General features: G+C 41.7%; 1 protein-coding gene across 2 annotated transcripts in view; it reads right to left on the bottom strand.

The window, feature by feature from the left end:
* trrap (transformation/transcription domain-associated protein) overlaps positions 1-19,044 on the bottom strand; it is a 336,919-nt gene that overhangs the window by 236,337 nt on the left and 81,538 nt on the right. For both annotated transcript variants that reach the window (XM_059979022.1, XM_059979023.1), the window contains 4 exons: positions 15,971-16,141; positions 8,572-8,640; positions 5,675-5,794; positions 4,122-4,241 (listed from right to left, as the gene is read on the bottom strand). In XM_059979022.1, coding sequence (XP_059835005.1) covers positions 4,122-4,241; positions 5,675-5,794; positions 8,572-8,640; positions 15,971-16,141 — 480 coding nt within the window. The remainder of the gene's footprint in view (positions 1-4,121; positions 4,242-5,674; positions 5,795-8,571; positions 8,641-15,970; positions 16,142-19,044) is intronic.

The raw sequence follows: 19,044 nt of genomic DNA, 5'->3' as shown, positions 1-19,044 counted from the left end.
GTTGAGAGGTGAAGCAAATCAGCATGATGGAATAGCGGAGCAGACTCGGTCAGCTGACTGGCTTAACTCTGCTCCTTCATCACACATTCTGAGATACAGCGAAAAACGTCTTGCATACTGTTCGCACAGGTTAATTCTATATGAACAAGAATGCAGAATAAAGTGTTACAATTACAGAGGAAGTGCAGGTCAAGTAGACAATAAGGTGCGAGCCCTCGTAGCTTGGAGACTATATTCAAGACAGGGACTGACAGATATACAGATATTACGAAAATAAAGGAGCATAATTTTAAAAGTGATTAGAAGGAAGCATAGGGAGCATGTCAGATCATAAACAAGAGAAAGTCTGCACATGCTGGAAATGTCAGAGGTAGTTATTTTTAAACAGAGCGGTGAGTGTGTGGAACATGCCGCTGGGGTGGTGGTAGAAGCAGCTACATTTGAGACATTTAAGAAACTCTTAGGCAACATGGTTGAAAGAAAAACAGAGGGCTATGTGAGAGGGAAAGGTGAGGTTAATCATGGACCAGGTTAAAAGGTTGGCATATCACTGTGGGCCAAAGGGCCTGTACAGTGCTGTGTTCTCTGTTGTAAAGTAGGGGTTCCCAAACATTTTAATTGCCATGGAGCAATACATTTAAGCAAGGGGGTTCATGGTCCCGTTGGGAAGCCCTGCTCTAAAGGGACAGGGGATTGGTGGAAGAGTGATGTTGAAGCAAAAGATTAGCCATCATCTTACTGAATGAAGGAGCAAGTGAGAGGCAACAAATGGCTTCCCCCTGATACATCTTATGTAGCACTGGAGAATTTATTCTCTATTTCATTAAGATGCAAAAGCATGTGCCTCAAACACAGACTGATTATAATATCCATCAGAACCTTTTTTCACAGCTTAAAACACATCTATAGTTAATGCAAGAGCAATTATCTCCCAAATGAAGACAAGAATTGAACCAGACAAGCTAATGTAAGTCTACCCGATCTCATCAAATGTTCCCAAGTCTCGGAAAGTTACCCTACAATGTTAAACGTACTTTATAAAGCACAGAAAGCCATACAGCCCATCTTGCCGCTTCAAAAGAGTGTTGGTTCTCTCCTCTTGCCCCATTTCCTAACAACCTTGACCAATTCCTTTGGAAAGTTACCATTGAAAATGTGCTCATTGCTATTTGAAAGAGTGCATTTCAGATCATAGAGTTTCAGAGAACAGAAACACGTCCCTTGGCCCATCTAGTCCATACTGAACTATTATTCTGCAGAGTAGCAGCAACCCACACCCAGGCCATAGCTCTCCATACCCTTCCCTTTTATCTACTAAAAGAATCTTCCCTTAAATGTTACAATCAAACCCACATCCACCACTTCTGCTGGGAACTTGTTCCACACTCATACCACCCTCTGAATGAAGAGATTCCGAGGTTCCCCTTAAATATTTCACCTTTCACTCCTAACCCATGACCTTTAGTTCTAGCCTCACCCAGCCTCAGTGGAGAAAGCCTGCTTGCACTTACCCTGCCTATACCCCTCATAATTTTGTATACATCTATCAAATTGCCCTCATTTTCCTGCACTCCAGAAAATAAAACCCTGCTCTACTCAACCTGTCCCTATAACTCAGGTCCTCAATACCCAGCAACATCCTTGTAAATTTTCTCAGTACTCTTTCAATCTAATTGATACCTTTCCAGTAGGTAGGTGACCAGAACTGTACACAATATTCCAAATTTAGTCTCACCAACATCTTATACAGCTTCAAGGTCATGATAACTTTCTGTGTAAATTTATCACCTTCCCTCCTGCCCACTGGCAAATAATTTAAAACCAGATTCACCATCTGGATGCCTTCTTGTCAAAAAACCCCAGTTGTGAATTCCTCCATTAATCGTTCCTCACCTCTATTTTGCAAAGGAAAACCTCAAATTACTTGGCACTCCCAATACTGTATCGTTCTGCTATCTCCTCAGTGTATCAGCTCTCAGAAATATAAGTAAAAATATCATCAAACAGAGCAGTTCTTCAAATTGGATTCATCCATCGAGAGTTTATGGCGCCCAAACTAATTCATCAGCATTATTCTGGGAGGTGGATTCCCTAAATATTGAACACTCACTAGAGTTGATACTAGATATGATAAATCAAGCTGAAGGTCAATTTTGTTTGCACAGAAACAGGCCCTTCGACCATCTTGTCTGTCCTAAACTATTATTCTATTATCCTACGACCTACACCTGAGCCACAACCATCCATGTACTTATCCAAACTTCTTTTAAGTGCTGGAATTGAACCCGCATTCACCACTTCCACTGGTAGTTCATTCCACACTCATCCCACCCTCTGAGTGAAGGAGCTCCCTCTCAGGTTCCACTTAAATATTTAACTTGACACACACCAGTTTATATGTATATTTACAGGTGGGTAAGGCTAATCAATGAGATTTTACATGAACTATTTATTACAAGGAAATTCATCACTGCAGTTAGTTTTTAAGGCAGTAGGAGTTGTGTTGCTGCAGCCAGGAGACAGCGTCAAGGCAGTGGTGACTGGTCCTCCCTCTGGAGCCTCGCGATTAATTTCGAGTCTGCTCTAAACTCCTGATGTCTGACAATTTCAGCAGAGCTGTGCAGTAATCACAGCTGCTTTACCAGGGGAACACTCGATGCTGGAGTACTGTGTTCAGTTCTGTGCACCTCATTATAGAAAGGATGTGGAAACTTTAGAGTGGGTGCAGAGATGATTTACTGGGATGCTGCCTAGATCAGAGAGCAAGTCTTATGAGAAAAGGCTGAGTGAAGTAGAGTTTTTGTCTATGGAGAAGAGGAGGATGAAAGGTAAACTTGATTGAGTTGGACAAGATGATAAGAGGTTCAGTCGGCCCTCTTTATCCGTGAGGGATTGGTTCCGGGACCCCTCGCGGATAACAAAAATCGCAGATGCTCAAGTCCCTTATTCAACCTAGCTCAATGCAGTGGATCTTAGGACCCAGCGGAACCCCAGACCTTACTTAACCTATCTCAGTGCGGTGGACCCAGCGGCAGAGACCTGAATCCGCAGTGTTTCTGTTCACGAAAATAATCACGATAACGATTGAAAATAAAGTGGAAATAATAAAGCGATCGGAAAGAGGTGAAACACCATCGATCATTGTAAAAGCGTTAGGCTTTGTCGGTCAACGATCAGAACAATTTTAAAGGATAAAGTGAGAAAGGCCCTGCCCCAATGAAAGCTACAATTATTACTAAGCAACACAGTGGTTTAATTATTGGGTTTTGGGTTTTTGGGTTTTTGATCCTCCACATCAACCCGGCACGGTGGAGAGAGCGCTTGGGAGCGGTCTGTCACTGGATCAAACTCAGGAACTTCCCGAGCCCGGCGCTGAAACATGCATTCTTAAGTGTTTTATATGCGTAGAAAGGTAAAATATATACCATATACGAATGAAAACGTTTGACTAACTGACGCTAAATAATACCGGATGTACCTGTTCCAACTTACTTAATAAGAGAACTTCTGATTTTTTTCGATCCCAATCCATGATAACCCACGCACGTCCTCCCGTATACTTTAAATCATTTCTAGATTACTTATAATACCTAATACAATGTAAATGCTATGTAAAATAGTTGTTATGCTGCATTGTTCAGGGAATAATGACAAGAAAATAAGTCTGTACATGCTCGAACAACAAGTGCTGGAAGAGCACTTCCGCGATTCACGGTTGGTTGAATTCGCAGATAAGGAGGGCTGACTGTATAGTTCAAGCGGACAGCCAGAAACTTTTTCCCAGGATGGAAACATATTACAAGAGGACATATTTTTAAAGGGGTCGGAGGGAAGTGTATGGGTGGGTGGGGGGAAACAGATGTAGGTTTTTACTTTACAGAGTGGTAAGTGCTTGGAATGCGGTGCCAGAGTGATTGCTGGACAAGTACATTAGGAACGTGGAAGAAACTTTTAAGATAGGCACTTAGATGACAGAAAAATAGAAGGCTATGTAGAAGGGAAGGGCTAAATTGATTCAGAGTAGGTTAAAAGGTCAGCACAAGATCATGCGCTGAAGGGCCTGTACTGTTCAATGTTCAATATTTCATATTCATCGACTCCAGAGGGCTACTGAGCATTACCATAAACATTCTGCTCCACTGAGGGTCATTCAAAGTGGCTTCCATCATAAAAAGCTCCACCGTTTGCGCTGGGTAACGCGTCAGAAACTTGATTAGGGGCTCTCGGAATGGACTCCCAGCCTGCATGAGGGGGACAGAAAACAGGAATTAATTTCTAGACACAAAAGAAGTCCATTTGTTCAGCTAATGCAGTACACGTCAGTATGCAAAATGTAAATACTTAATAGCGACGTCCCTTCCCCAGTCACTGTTAGGTTCTGGATAGAGGGTTCGTCAGGATATGAATTCTAGTTTACCGATACAGCTTCATTTCAATGAATCCAGTCAACAGCTCAGTTACTTTGGAGCAACATGCAAAAGAGCTGGAGGAACTCAGTGGGTCAGGCAGCATCTATGGAGGGAACGTTTCAGATTGAGACCCTTCAAGGGTCTCCCACTGAGTTCCTCTAGCTCAGGGGTCAGCAACGTTTACCACTGAAAGAGCCAATATGGACCCATTTCCCACAGAAAAGAAAACACTGGGAGCCACAAAACCCGTTTGACATTTAAAATGAAATAACACTGCATACAACGGATTTTTTTGCCTTTATGCTATGTATAAACAAACTATAATGTGTTGCATTTATGAAATTGATTAACTCCTGCAGAGAAAATGAAATTACATTTCTGCATGCAACAAAAACATTTTGAACTCCGAAAAAAAGACGTTGGGTTGAAGGTTACTCCATAGGTAGCCTACCTTGGATCGAAGAATTAAAAGAAAGCGCGCACTGGCGGGTGTCAGGCATTGGCAATGGTGATGTATATTAATAGCGATAAAAAACACGTTGTAGCGGTGTAGCGCTACACACAGCGCTAAAATAAAGTCACTGCAGTCAAAGGTAACTTTATTCGAACTAAACAGCCTTGCTTTAAAGCCTCCCTCAACCCGTCCCCGTGGGCGCGGATGCTCCAAAAGACACGTACTCACAAACCCCCGTAGGCTATCTCCCTTAGCCGGAACGGTGGCTAATTGTGAGCCGGTTCGGATGTGCCAGGAAATGGGGTCTCCACAACGTTTTTAGATTGTACAAGATCACCATAATCTTCAAATTTTGAATTACATTTCAAAAACTAACAAACTACGGGGAGCCGTAGCACAGAGATCAAAGAGCTGCGGGTTGCCGACCCTTGCTCTAGCTCCTTTGTATGTTGCCATGACTGAAGGAGGCCAGTGTCTCAAACACTTTCTTCACTACTCTGTCTATCCAGGGCCCCACTTTCAGGATACCATGTACAGTGTCACCATTAAGCTAGAGACAACAGTGAGAAGCATTATAAACACAAGTGATCCTGCAGATGCTGGAAATTCAGAGCAACACGCACAAACCGCCAAATTAACTCGGCAGGTCAGGGTAGCATCTACGGAAGGGAATAAAGAGTTGACATTTCAGGTCAAGATCCTTCAACAAGACAGCTGAAGGTCCAGGTCCTGGTGAAGGTAATTGGCCCAAAACGGCGACTCATTATTCCTCTCTACAGGTGCACTCCAACCAAGTGGGAAGAGTTATTACCTCAATAAGCATGGCCCTCTCAGTTTTCATCACCACCTCCAAAAGGGGCTTCACCAGGGTCTGCGGTGCAGCCGGTATCAAGTGAAACAGATTAATGATGGCTGAGCAGATCTTCATTTCCTGTGCAAGCAAATTAGAAAGATTAAAAAGGCGGCCATTGAACCATTAGACCATAGGAGCAGAATTAGGCCTTTTGGCCCATTGAGTCTCTGCCACCATTTCGATAATGACCATCTTATTTTCCCTCTCAGCCCCAATCACCTGACTTCTTCCTGTAACTTTTGACACCTTGACTAATCAAGAACCAATCAACCTCTACTTTAAGTATACCTAATGACTTGGCCTCCACAGCCACCCTTAGTAATGAATTCCACAGATTAACCATCCTCTGGCTAAAGAAATTCCTCCTCATTTCTATTCTAAAGGGATGCCCTTCTATCCTGAGGCTGTGCCCTCTGGTCCTGGACTTCCCCACTGTCGAAAACATTCATAGAGATGGAAAACATTAACTCATTAAATATGTACACAGTCCTGCCACTTCTGAAGCTGTTAGACAAGGTCAAAAAATTTTATGTCAGCTGAAACAGCTCCGTGAAAATAACAGAAATGTTCTCCTCAGGCAAATTGATATCTAGGGCAGCTTGGTAGCACAACACTTTACAACACCAGTAATTGGGGTTCAATTCCCACCACTGTCTGTAGGGACTTTGAACATTCTCCCTGTGACTGTGTGGGTTTCCTCCAAGTGTTCCAGTTTACTCCCACATTCCAAAGACGGCTGGTTGACAAGCAAGGGAAGGAGTCAAATTAGAACAAGTTTCCACAAGCAGAAGTAATTGCAGAAAAGGAGGAAGTCATGGAGGGATTGTCTACTGAGTCTCTGTGGGTGTAAGTTAGAAACAGGAAGGGGTCAATAACTCTACTGGGTGATGCTTATAAACCACCCAATAATAACAGGAACATTGAGGAGTAGATAGGGAGACAGATTCTGAAAAGGTGTAATAACAGTAGGGTTGTCATGGTGGGAGATTTTAATTTCCCAAATATCGAGTGGCATCTCCATACAGCAAAGGCAGGTTGTGCCTTACGAGCCTGATAGAATTTTTTGAGGATGTGACCAAATGCGTTGATGAAGGAAGAGCAGTAGATGTAGTGTATGTGGATTTGATAAGGTACCCCATGCAAAGATTATTGAGAACGTAAGGAGGCATGGGATCCAAGGGGACATTGCGATGTGGATCCAGAATTAGCTAGAACACAGAAGGCAAAAAGTGGTTGTAGACGAGTCATATTCTGCATGAAAGTTGGTGACCAGTGGTGTGCCTCAGGGATCTGTTCTGGGACCCCTTCTCTTCTTGATTTTTATAAATGACCTAGATAAGGAAATGGAGGGGTGGGTTCGTAAATTTGTTGATGACACAAAGGTTGGGGGTGCTGTGGATAGTGTGGAGAGCTGTCAGAGGTTGCAGCAGGACATTGATAGGATGCAAAACTGGGCTGAGAAGTGGCAGATGGGGTTCAACCCAGTTAAGTGTGAGGTGATTCATTTTCATAGGTCTAATATGATGGCAGAATATAGTATTAATGGTAAGACTCTCGGCAGTGTGGAGGATTAGAGGAATCTTGGGGTCTGAGTGCATAGGACACTCAAAGCAGCTGCGTAGGTTGAGTCTGTAGTTAAGAAGGCATACGGTGCATTGGCCTTAATCAATTGTGGGATTGAGTTTAAGAACCGAGAGGTAATGTTACAACAATATAGGACCCTGGTCAGATCCCATTAGAGTACTGTGCTCAGTTCTGGTCACCTCACTACAGGATGTGGAAACTGTAGAAAGGGTGCCCAGGAGATTTACAAGGATGTTGTCTGGATTGGGGAGCATCCCTTACAAGAATAGGCTGAGTGAACTTGGTCTTTTCTCCTTGGAGCGACGGAGGGCGACAAGTGACCTACCTGACAGAGGTGTACAAGATGATGAGAGGCATTGATCACGTGGATACTCAGAGGCTTTTTCCCAGGGCTGAAATGGCTATCATGAGAGGGCAAGGTTTAAAGGTGCTTGGAAGTAGGTACAGAGGATAAGTTTTTTTTACGCAGAGTGGTGAGAGCGTGGAATGGGCTGCCAGCGATGGTGGTGGAGGCAGAAACGATAGGGTCTTTTAAAAGACTCCTGGATAGGTACATGGAGTTTAGAAAAATAGAGGGCTATGGGTAACCCTAGGTAATTTCTAAAGTACATGTTTGGCACAGCATTGTGGGCCAAAGGGCCTGTATTGTGCTGTAGGTTTTCTATGTTTCTATGGGTAGTTTTTGGACTTTGACTCGGAGAATAGTGTAGCCTCCGATAAAACACCACACTTAGACCTCCCACATCTGCTTGATTTCTACAACAGAACACTCGATTTGCTAAGATTAACTTCCTTTACTTCTGTGCAAGGAGGGATATGGAGCAGGAGGGAAATCTAATGAAGGGCAAGAATACAAGGAGACATGTAAAATGCCTTTGGCATCTTCAGCATTATCTCTTGCTCCCTCAGTTTTGAGATACTGCAACTGCTCAGAGACTACTACTCCTCAAGTTAGAAACTCACAAATGATTCTTCAGAAATGCATCATTTACAAAATCTTGCGTTAATTGTTCTGAAAAGCCAAAGGGCTTGAAATTTGTCAGAAAGTTACAATTTAATTAAGCCTACCTTGAAATACTAAAGAAGAAAGTTTTGCCAATTATAATCATGTTGTAGCTTTCTCAAGGTTACTAGTCATTAGGAATTAACAATCAGTCTCAAAGGCTTTATTATAATAACGCCCACTGAAGTAAATCTCTATATTGTTTTCAGTATTGTTTCATTAGAAAGCTTTGTAACAAAGTGTTGCAATAGTTTTACAGAGGACTTACATTGCCATCACTCCTTTGCCCTCCTTTGTGCGTGAGGACGACCACCTCCATCCACTTACGTAGGTGGGCCTGTGTTTGGAAAGAAAGATTTCCATCCATTAGAACAGTTTTCATACAGAAATCAACAGTTCATTTAAATCAGAATCAAGTTTATTATCACCGACACGTGTCCTGAAGTTTGTTGTTTTGCAGCAGTACAGTGCCGTACATATAACTACTGTACACTCCGTGGCCACTGAGTGTATGCTGGTGGTCTTCGGCTGCTGTAGCCCATCCACTTCAAGGTTTCACATGTTGTGCATTCAGAGACGCTCTTCTGCAGACCACTGTTGTAATGTGTGGTTATTTAAGTTATTGTCACTTTCCTGTCAGCTTGAAGTGTATGGACATTGTGTAGGTAGAAGGGATTCATTTGATTATTAATTTAGTTGGGTTAGCACAACAGCTTGTAAGGCCTCAACGTACTGATGTTATGAAATGATCCATATGGATGGCATGAAAAACAAAGATTTTCACTGTACCTCAATACATGTGGCAATAATAAACCAATTTATCAATCCATTAAGAAAAAAATTCTGTTATCCTTACTCAGACAGGACTTACAGGTGACTCCATCTACAGCTTTGCAATCAACTCTCAAGTGCCTTTGGGAAAAGAATTGCAAGAGATTCAATGGTACAAAGCTGCTACAATCTACATTCTAACATACTTTATTACACAATTAATAAATCCACCAGCAGTAAACAAGATCTAAACTTTGAATGCCGAGCATATTCCATTGAATTCTCTGTGGTCCAAACCACTCACATGATAACTTGTTCCACCTTCCTTTCCTAGGAAGAACTCAGGAACATAGAAAACAAGAGCAGGAGCTGGCCTTTTGGCCCATCGATAAGACCATGGCCAAACCGGCCGCGGACTCAGCTCCACCTACCTGCCTTTTCCATACCCTTAATTATCCTACTACTCAAAATACTCCTCATAGGCTAATCCCCTCATCTCAGGAATTAACCTCGTGAACCTCCTCTGCACTGCCTCCAAAGCCAGTATATTTTCCCTTATGTAAAAAAATCCATTACCTGCAGTCCTCCAACAATTACCTCTGAAACCCCATCGTTATTTCCACTCTTCCCCCCTTCATATGCTTAATCACCACTCTTCATCGAGATCTACCTATCACCTCCAAAACCCAATCGTTATTTCCACTCTCCCCTCCTCTATGTTCCTAATCACCGTTCCTCACCAGGGTCCACCTATCACCTGCAAGCTCTTGCCCGATGCCTTCCCACTACCTCTTTATATGGTTATCTCCCATTTTATCTTTCAGCCCAGATGAAGGGCCTCAACCAAAATCATCAACTGGCCATTTCCTTCCACAGATACTGCCAGACCCACTGAGTTCCTCCAGCAAGTTTGTTCTTTGCTCCAGATTACAGCATCTACAATCTCATGTGTCAGCATAAGACAGACATTTCACCAGTAATTCACCCGTCCCCTGACTGGTTCTGTCCTGGGAGCAGAACAGACATTCTGCCCGAATCGCTCAGGAGCTTAATGGCTCCTTTTTTAAATTTGAGAAATTGCGTACAAATGTCCTTCACAATGGAACAATTTGCTGCTTTGACTCAATCACAGAGGCTTTCACTAAAAGTTCAGGGTCATCTCATTAATTTCCATAAGCGAGATAATTATAAATCAAGAATATACAGTTACAAAAGAGATTAAGATGACTAGAATGATGCCGCTGCCTCTCACTGAGTTCAGAAAGTTTAATTAAATTGGCACAAAATATAAAATTGCATTCCTTCAATTACTTCAAAGTAGTTCATCCTGAAAGCACTGAAACTCTATAAATGAAAGCACTGCTCTCATACAAGCCTTAAATTCATTATGCAGGCAGCAACTAAAAACGACAACAGTTCAAAAGTTTAAAGTTCAGTGTAAATATATTATCAAAGTACTTCTATGTTACGATATACTACCTTGAGATTCATTTTCTTGCAGGCACTTACAGGCAAAGAAGTACAACAGAATCTATGAAAAACTACACCTAAACAAAGACTGACAAATAGTCAGTGTGCAAAAGACTGAAAATAAAAAAATACTGAGGACATGAGTTGTAAAGAGTTGTTCAAATGTGAGTCTGTGGGTTGCAGAGTCAGTTCAGAGCTGCAGTCAGTAAAGTTACACCTTATGGTTGTGGGGTAATAACTGTTCCTGAATTTGGTGGGACCCAAGGTTCCTGTACTTCCTGCCTGATGACAGCAGCAAGAAATGAGCATGACCTGAATGGTGAGGGCACTTGCTGGCGGACGCTACTTCCTTGTGGCAGTGCTCTATGTAAGCATGCTTAATGGTGAGGAGGGCTTTGCCTGTGACAGACCGGGCTCTGCTCCCACCCACTTTGTACCCCTCACTGTCACCACCCATTCAGGAACTCACTATATACTACCTTGAGATTCATTTTCCTGCAGGCATTCACAGTAGAACCCAGAAATACAATAGAATCAATGAAAAACTACGAAGACTGACAAACAGCCAATGTGCAAAATACAAACTGCGTAAATACAAAAAGAATAAACAAATAAATAAACAAGTGAACTAACACATACATAAGTAAATACATATATAGATTGTACTCATGAGTTGTAGAGCCCTTGAATGTGATTCCATGGGTTGTGGAATCAGTAGAGTTGAAGTGAGTGAAGCTATCCATGCTGACAATTGAGGGGTAATAACTGTTCCTAAACCTGGTGATGTGGGTCCTGAGGCCCCTTTTTGCCCTTCCTGATGGCAACAATGAGAAGGGACATGGTCCGGATTGTGTGGGGGGAGGGCTGACGGATACTGCTTTCTTGTTCCAGTGGTTCTTTTAGACGTGCTCGATGATGGGGAAGAATCTTCCTGTGATAGACTTGACCGTGTCAACTACTTTTTGCAAGCTTTTCCATTCTTCAGCATTTGTGTTGCCATACCAGGCCACATTGCAACCTGGCAGGATACTCCCCACTAAGCATTTCTAGAAGCCTGTCAGTGCTTTAGATGAAACACCAAATCTTGGACATTGGTGTATCCATACCACAGTCTTGATGTAGGACTGGAGTCACTTGGGTTGTGTTGGTTATTAACACAAAACAACACATTCCTATATACGTGTGATAAATAAAACAGAATCGGAATCTGAAATTACTGCCGACTACTTTTGATCTCAATTCAAAAGTCTAATCAGGGCAACTACATCCAGACTAAGAACAGAAAAGTTATTTATAATTTGAAGATGTAGTTAAATTCAACCAAAGTACTCATATACGGTTAAACACTTATCTTCATCTGAAATCAAAGCAAAATGTTTCAGGAGACAAAAAAATAAGTCGATGACAAAAATCACAAATGGAGTTGGTTTTTCATGCTAGAATGGTTTGGACTTGCTCTTAAAATGCACGCTTTCTAGTTCATTATAGAGAGGACACTCACCCTACAATTATACATTATCCAGTCACTGCTTCATGCAATTTTCCAATTTAAAAAGTTCCTGACCAATTAAGGTAGAATATTCACCAACATTGTCCATACCATCATGAAATAAGCTTTCAAACTAAGGACCATACTCATCAAACTATAATTACAGAAAAGATTATTCGTTGCTTCATAACTTCGAGGTAACTCTGCCTACTTATGACTGAATTAAATTAGGCAAGATCACTACGTGATTTACCACAGCAGGCAAATGTAAAAAACAGCCACTGCACTGAAGTCTCACAGTGAAAATGGTCCTGTATCCAATGGTAACACATCTGCAATGGGTCAGAACAACTCGCTTGTAACCTGTAGGAAGGTCAATTCGTGTCCAGTCTCCACACTCGCACACTGCAAGCTCCGAAGAGGGGAGTAAGCCACAATTTGATCTGACCTCCTACTCCATCAGATTTCTATAACGTACCATGGAGAGCACTCTGAATGGCTGCATCAGTGTCTGATGTGGAGGCACTAATCCACAAGATCAGAAAAAGCTGCAGACAGTTGTAGACTCAGCCAGCTCCATCATGGGCACATTTTCAAAGGCCGATGCCTGAAAATAGGTCACATCCATCATTAAAGATCTCCACCACCCAGGCCATGCCCTGTTCTCATTGTTACCATAAGAGAACAGGTACAGGAGCCTGAAGACAGACACTCAACATTTTAGGAACACCTTCATCCACTCCACCATCTGATTTCTGAACAGTCCAGGAACCCATGAAACACCCCAGTAAATCGCTTCGCCACGGCAGGCTGAACCAGGTGAGGGTAGCTGGCAGGCCTCGTACCCCAGTGAGATAGGGACATCAAGGTGACCTGGAGGGAGGGATTTCTCTACTTCTCACTGCCTCAGTAAAACACCCAAAATAACCAAAGACCTGCATCTACCCCAGACATTCTCTCTTCTCTCCTCTCCCATCTGACAGAAGATTTTAAAAAAACTGAAAGCATGCACCACCAAGATCAAGGACAACTTCTAGCCCACTGTCCAGGCTCTTGTATGATGAGATGGACTCATGCTTTCTCAATATTATCATTTTACCTGCACTGCATTGGTTTCGTTAGCTTTTATACTTTATTCTACATGGTGCTGTGCTGAGGGACTTGGGAGTGTTTGTGCATGACTCACAAAAGGTTGGCTTGCAGGTGCAGCAGGCTATCAAGAAACCAAATGGAATACTGGCCTTCATTGCTAGAGAGATTGAATTTAAGAGCAGGAAGATTATGCTGCAACTGTTCAGGATACCAGCAAGGCCACAACTGAAGTATTGTGTGCAGTTCTGGTCTCCTTACTTGAGGAAGGATACACTGGCTTTGGAGGTTGTGCAGAGGAGATGATTCGAGATGAGAGGGTTAGACTTTGAGAAGAGATTGAATCACCTGGGACTGTACTCACCAGAATTCAGAAGAATGATGGAGATCTTATAGAAACATATAAAATTATGAAAGGGATAAATAAGATAGAGGCAAGAAAGTTGTATCCACTGGTAGGTGAGACTAGAACTAGGGGACATAGCCTCAAGGTTTGGGGGAGTAGATTTAGGATGGAGATGAGGAGGAACTGCTTTCCCCAGAGTCAGTAGAATTCAGTGCACAATGAAGCAATGGAGGCTACCTTGGTAAATATATTTAAGACAAGGTTGGATAAATTTTTGCAAAGTATGGGAATTAAGGGTTATGGGGAAAAGCAGGTAGGTGGAGATGAGTTCATGGCCGGATCAGCCATGATCTTAATGAATGGCAGAGCAAGCTTGACAGCCAAGGTGGCCTACTCCTGCTCCTATTTCTTACATTATGTCCTTAATCTGTTATTGTTTTACCTTACACTACCTCAATGCACCGTGTATGGATTTGATCTGTATGGAGAATAGGCAAAACAAACTTTTCACTGTATCCAAGTACATGTGACAATAATAAACCAATCCCAAAGCAATCTGTCCAGCTGCATCCTCAGAGAGAAATTCTCTCAGCTGCTCAGGAAAACTCACTACTGTGTATCTATAGTTAGTGTGAGACAACGTTCAGTGCAGTAAATATACCACAATGAAAGTTGGAACAGGCTCAACAAGCCAGATGGCCTACTCCTGCTCCTGTTTCTTAGGTTTTTAATCGGAGTGAGAAATCTCGATGGCAGGACTCATTCTATCGTATCTAGTTGGGACAGCAAACCTATACATCTTGTGGTATCTCACTGTCTCTCAGAATGGGAACTGGTTTATTACTGTCACATATACCAAGATACAGAGAAACACTTGTCTTGCATTCTGGTCATACAAATCTGATTGTTACACAATGTATTGAGGTAGTTGTAGAGCAATCACGATTTGAGCACATTGTTCTCTTAAGGGCTTGTCTATTGGAGAGGCCAATCCAGAATCCACATATTCTGCTATAGAGTGGGCGAGAGTAAGTGGTGGCTGTGGTTAGTTGGTTTCTCAGTCCCTCCTTTCGCAGCTGCTGCTTATCCTCTGCGGCACAGCGGATGTCACTCTCACAAGGAGCAGTGCCCCCTTGGACAGATTTATTCCAGCGATATCGATTGAGTACAATCTTTTCACTGTTTTTAGATGGAACATTGAATTTCTTCAGGCTGATTTTGACATTATCTTTGAAACGTTTCCTTTGCTCACCAGGGCCCTGCTGACCTTCCTTTGTCTGGGAGTAAAGCATCTGCTTGGAGAGACATGAGTTAGCTATCCATCAGAGTTGGTGTGGCATTGAGGTAGAACAAGGTAAAACAATAACAAAATGCAAAATAAATGTGTAATGCTCTCTCTGTAGCTGTTCCCAGGTATCTCAATGCAGAGATCAGCACATTATCAATGGTAGAAAAGACAGGTTAAAGCTAAACGCTAAAGATTCTGCAGATGCTGGAATCCCAGAGGAACACACAAAATGTTGCAGGACCTCAGCAAATCAGGCAGCATCTATGGAGAAGAATAAACAGTTGACATTTCAGGGTAAGCCTCTTCATCCTGTCATTACAATCTTGCAACACCTCAACCCTACAAACCTCAGGAACAATTCAAATGTAAAAGAACAGCAACACTGTTCTGTTTACCAAAGCAGGTTAGGGTTGGGAAAGATTAATCAGCTTCAGGACACAATTCTGATCCCACAGACAAGAACGCCAGCATTTTGAATGATCCACAGTACCACTTGGCTTGTTAAATTTGCACACAGGAGTCATGGATGTCATGTTGTCCTGGACAGAGTTAACATTAACGAGAAAGAAAACATGAAAACTGAAAAAAAGAGAGACAAAAACTCTCTTCTAGGATTCACCGTGCACCACGTTCAATTTTGACTAATATACACTCAGTGGCCACTTTATTAGGTACAGGAGTGGAACCTGGTATGGTCTTCTGCTCCTGTAGCCCATCCACTTCAAGGTTCAATGTGTTATATATTCAGAGATGTTGCAACGTGCAGTTACATGAGTTACTATCACCTTCCTGTCAGCTTCAACCAGTCTGGCCTTTGTCCTCTCATTAACAAGGCGTTTCTGCCCACAGACCTGTCACTCACTCGATGTTTCTTCTTTTGTTTTTGCATCATTCTCCGTAAACACTACAGACTGAAAATACCAGTGGATTAGCAGTTTCTTATACTCAAACCACCCCGTTTGCCCCCAACAATTCCATGGTCAAAGTCACTTAGATCACATTTCTTCTCCATTTGGATGTTTGGCGAACAACAACTGAACCTCCTGACCATGTCTGCATGCTTTTACGCATTGAGTTGCTGCCACATGATTGGCTGATTAGATATTTGCATTAATGAGTAGTACAGGTGTAAATGTACCTAATAAAGTGGCCACTGAGCGTGAATTTTAAGACTTTATTCATACTGTTAATGATATGAACGATCACCAACTTACCATCATCTGGTCGCAAAATTTATCATTAAAGGAGTTAGGAAAAAGCCTTGTGACGGATGTCAATCGGTTCACAACATTTAATGTCAGGCTCCGATAATCACCCAGCATCATCAGGAGAGGCCGCATGTGGATGTGGATTTGATCCACTTCAAATGTAGCTCCTTCCAAAAACTGACAGGGAATATGAGTAAACATAATTTTGGTTAATTGTAGCAATGAAATTCAGCACGACGACTCATAAAGACAGTAAAGCTCAGCAAGAATATTTGATACTGCAAAGTAATCTAGATAATGTCCTTGTTTAACTGTATGAGGTGATGAATACATAGGCACCTATCTTTTTATTATGGCTGGCTGGATGGTGATTGTACTGTGAAACAGAACAAGCAAGCAGACCAACTCCGCCGTTACTTTTCTGATATGGTTCCTTTATGGATGAGTACTGGGTTCACACACTGAGGAATAATTCAAGAGAAAAGCTAGTGGTTCTGCTAAAAATCTTTGGTCAGGCATTTCAAAACTACTACATAGCTGGGGATTTCTGGGACAACAAGCAAAATTTACTTTTGTTCATACTTGAATCCAGGTCTGTCCAAAACTATGTCACTCAGAATCCAAATACAAGAATATATCCTTACTGAATGACAGCAGCATAGCAGTTGGTACAAAACTTTACTTTGCCAGCAATCACCAATTGGGGTTCAATTCCCTCCACCATCTGTAAGGAGTACGTATGTTCTCCATGTCTGTGAGGATTGTCTCTGGGTGTTCTGGTTGCCTCGCACATTACAAAATATATATGGTGAGGGTTAGGATTAGTGAGTTGGACATGCTATGTTAGTGCCAGAAGTGTGACGAGACTTGTTGGCTGCCATCAGACTGTGTCGGTAGTTGGCTATATGTTTCAAAGTACATGACAAATAAAGCTAATCTTTCATCTCATAATCTTTATCTTGTTACATTAAAAAAAACACATGGCATGGTATACATCATTATAGACGGTTGGAAACAGTAATCATGACAGATCTCATGAGAAGTTCCTGACTTGAAACATTAACTGTGTCGGACACAGCCGTCCTGATGAGCATCTGAGGATGGTTTCTGGCTTCATGTTTATGCCAGATGCAACCTTGCATGAGAACAACACAACCAATCATTTTTGTTAAGAGGAAGGGATACAAGGGAGATGGGCAATAAAAGGCCATTTGCATATTATTTAAATTAAGTTTGTTTTAATGTTTTATTGTTTAAAGTGTAGTCAATTTAAATTTTTTTAAACTTAATATCTTTCAACTATCTAATTGATTTTTGATTTTAGGAAGTCAGAAACATGCTTAGTCAGTTTTAATGTTTCTGTATGAACCAGCTGAAAAGCTTCTTGAACACAAGAGATTCTGCAGATGTTGGAAATCCAGAGTAACACAGACAAAATGCTGGAGAACCTCAGCAGGTTAGGCAGCATCTATGGAAAGGAATAAAGGGCTGATGTTTCAGGCTGAGACCCTTCATTAATCTTCAACTATCAGGCTCCTGAACCAGCAAAGATAATTTCACTCACTATGGACTCACTTTCAAGGACTCTACATCTCATGATCTCGATATTAATTACTTATTTATTATTATTTCTTTCTTTTGGTATTTGCAGTTTGTTGTCGTTTGCACAGTGGTTGTTTGTCCATCCTGTTGGGTCTGGTCTATCATTGATTTTATTATGGTTATTATTCTATTATGGATTTATTGAGTATGGCTGCAAGAAAATGAATCTCAGGATAGCATACGGTGACGTATATGCACTTTGATAATAAATTTACTTGGAACTTTGAAAAGTCTCTTGCCAGCAAGTTTGCTGGTGCGAATGTGCCAGTCTATGTGATGTGGAAACGCCACACAGTGTAGGAATCTCACGGCTCTAGATTAGGTTGGTGCTCACCAGAAATTTTACAACTGGGTGATCTTCCAAAGGCTGCTCAGTGACTGTTCCATCTCTCAGTGGTGAGCATAACTGGCTCATTAATGAGAGCAAGTCCTGGTGTTCAAGTTTCAATGAGCCACGTCGTTATCAATTACTGAGCTTATGTGTGAGAACAACATAGCCTGGCTTTACACTAATGGACCACAATATATGGTGCTCAATAGAGGTGAAATTACTAACAGCTACTGTCACTGTACTGTGACGAGTTCAGTGCCTCTGATACTTCCACACACACTGAGTGTAGCGTGGAAATGTCAGTGACTCTGCACCCCTTCAGAGGTCTCTCTCTTTCAACAGAAAGAAGGGAAACCATTGAAATAAGCAGAACTAAATAATTTATAAGCCATTTATAGTGACACTAATTCATGTTGAAAAGTTATGCTTTGCTAAGTGTGCTGTGACGTGTGCTTTTAAATGGTGTACTAAGCCATTGGCGTGTTTACACATTCAAGATATTTTTCATTTGTCACTTGAGCATTGAAACATAGACTAAAATCCACCATTTGTGTCAACACAGCCCAAGGACTGCGCTCACGGTAGCCTGCACGTGTTACCACACTTCTGGCACCAACATCACATGCCCACAGCTAACTAACCTTAACAGATGTCATTTACCAAGTTGTTCAGCACTATAAAATTAACTTTATGTGTGCTGTAGTATTATCTATAAAAAAACTTGTCTAACACTAATCACCACAGTTAAGTTTTCTGAAGAAGGGTCTCGACCAGAAATGTCAGCAGTTTATTCATCGCTATAGATGCTGCCTGACCTGCTGAGTTCCTCCAGTATTTTGTGTGTGTGTTGCTCTGGATTTCCAGCAGCTGCAGAATTTCTTGTGTTTATATTAGCAACACTTTGATCACAGTACACTAAAATTGCCTTCTTTTGTTCTAAACATGCTTTTCGTTGTAAAAAAAAGTGTATAATTTATGTCTAACTTAGTTTTCTTGTGAATGCTGTTCACACGACACTAAGAGCCTATGATGCTGCTGGAAGCAAATTTTCCATTCTACCTGTGCATATGACAAAAGATTTTACTTCAAAATATTACAAAATTTAAATGCTTATAGCATGAAATTACATCTTAAGCTTAATCACAAA

This window comes from Hypanus sabinus, chromosome 9 (assembly GCF_030144855.1).
Source record: "Hypanus sabinus isolate sHypSab1 chromosome 9, sHypSab1.hap1, whole genome shotgun sequence".
Lineage (NCBI taxonomy): Eukaryota > Metazoa > Chordata > Chondrichthyes > Myliobatiformes > Dasyatidae > Hypanus > Hypanus sabinus.
This window is presented reverse-complemented; position numbering and strand designations above follow the sequence as displayed.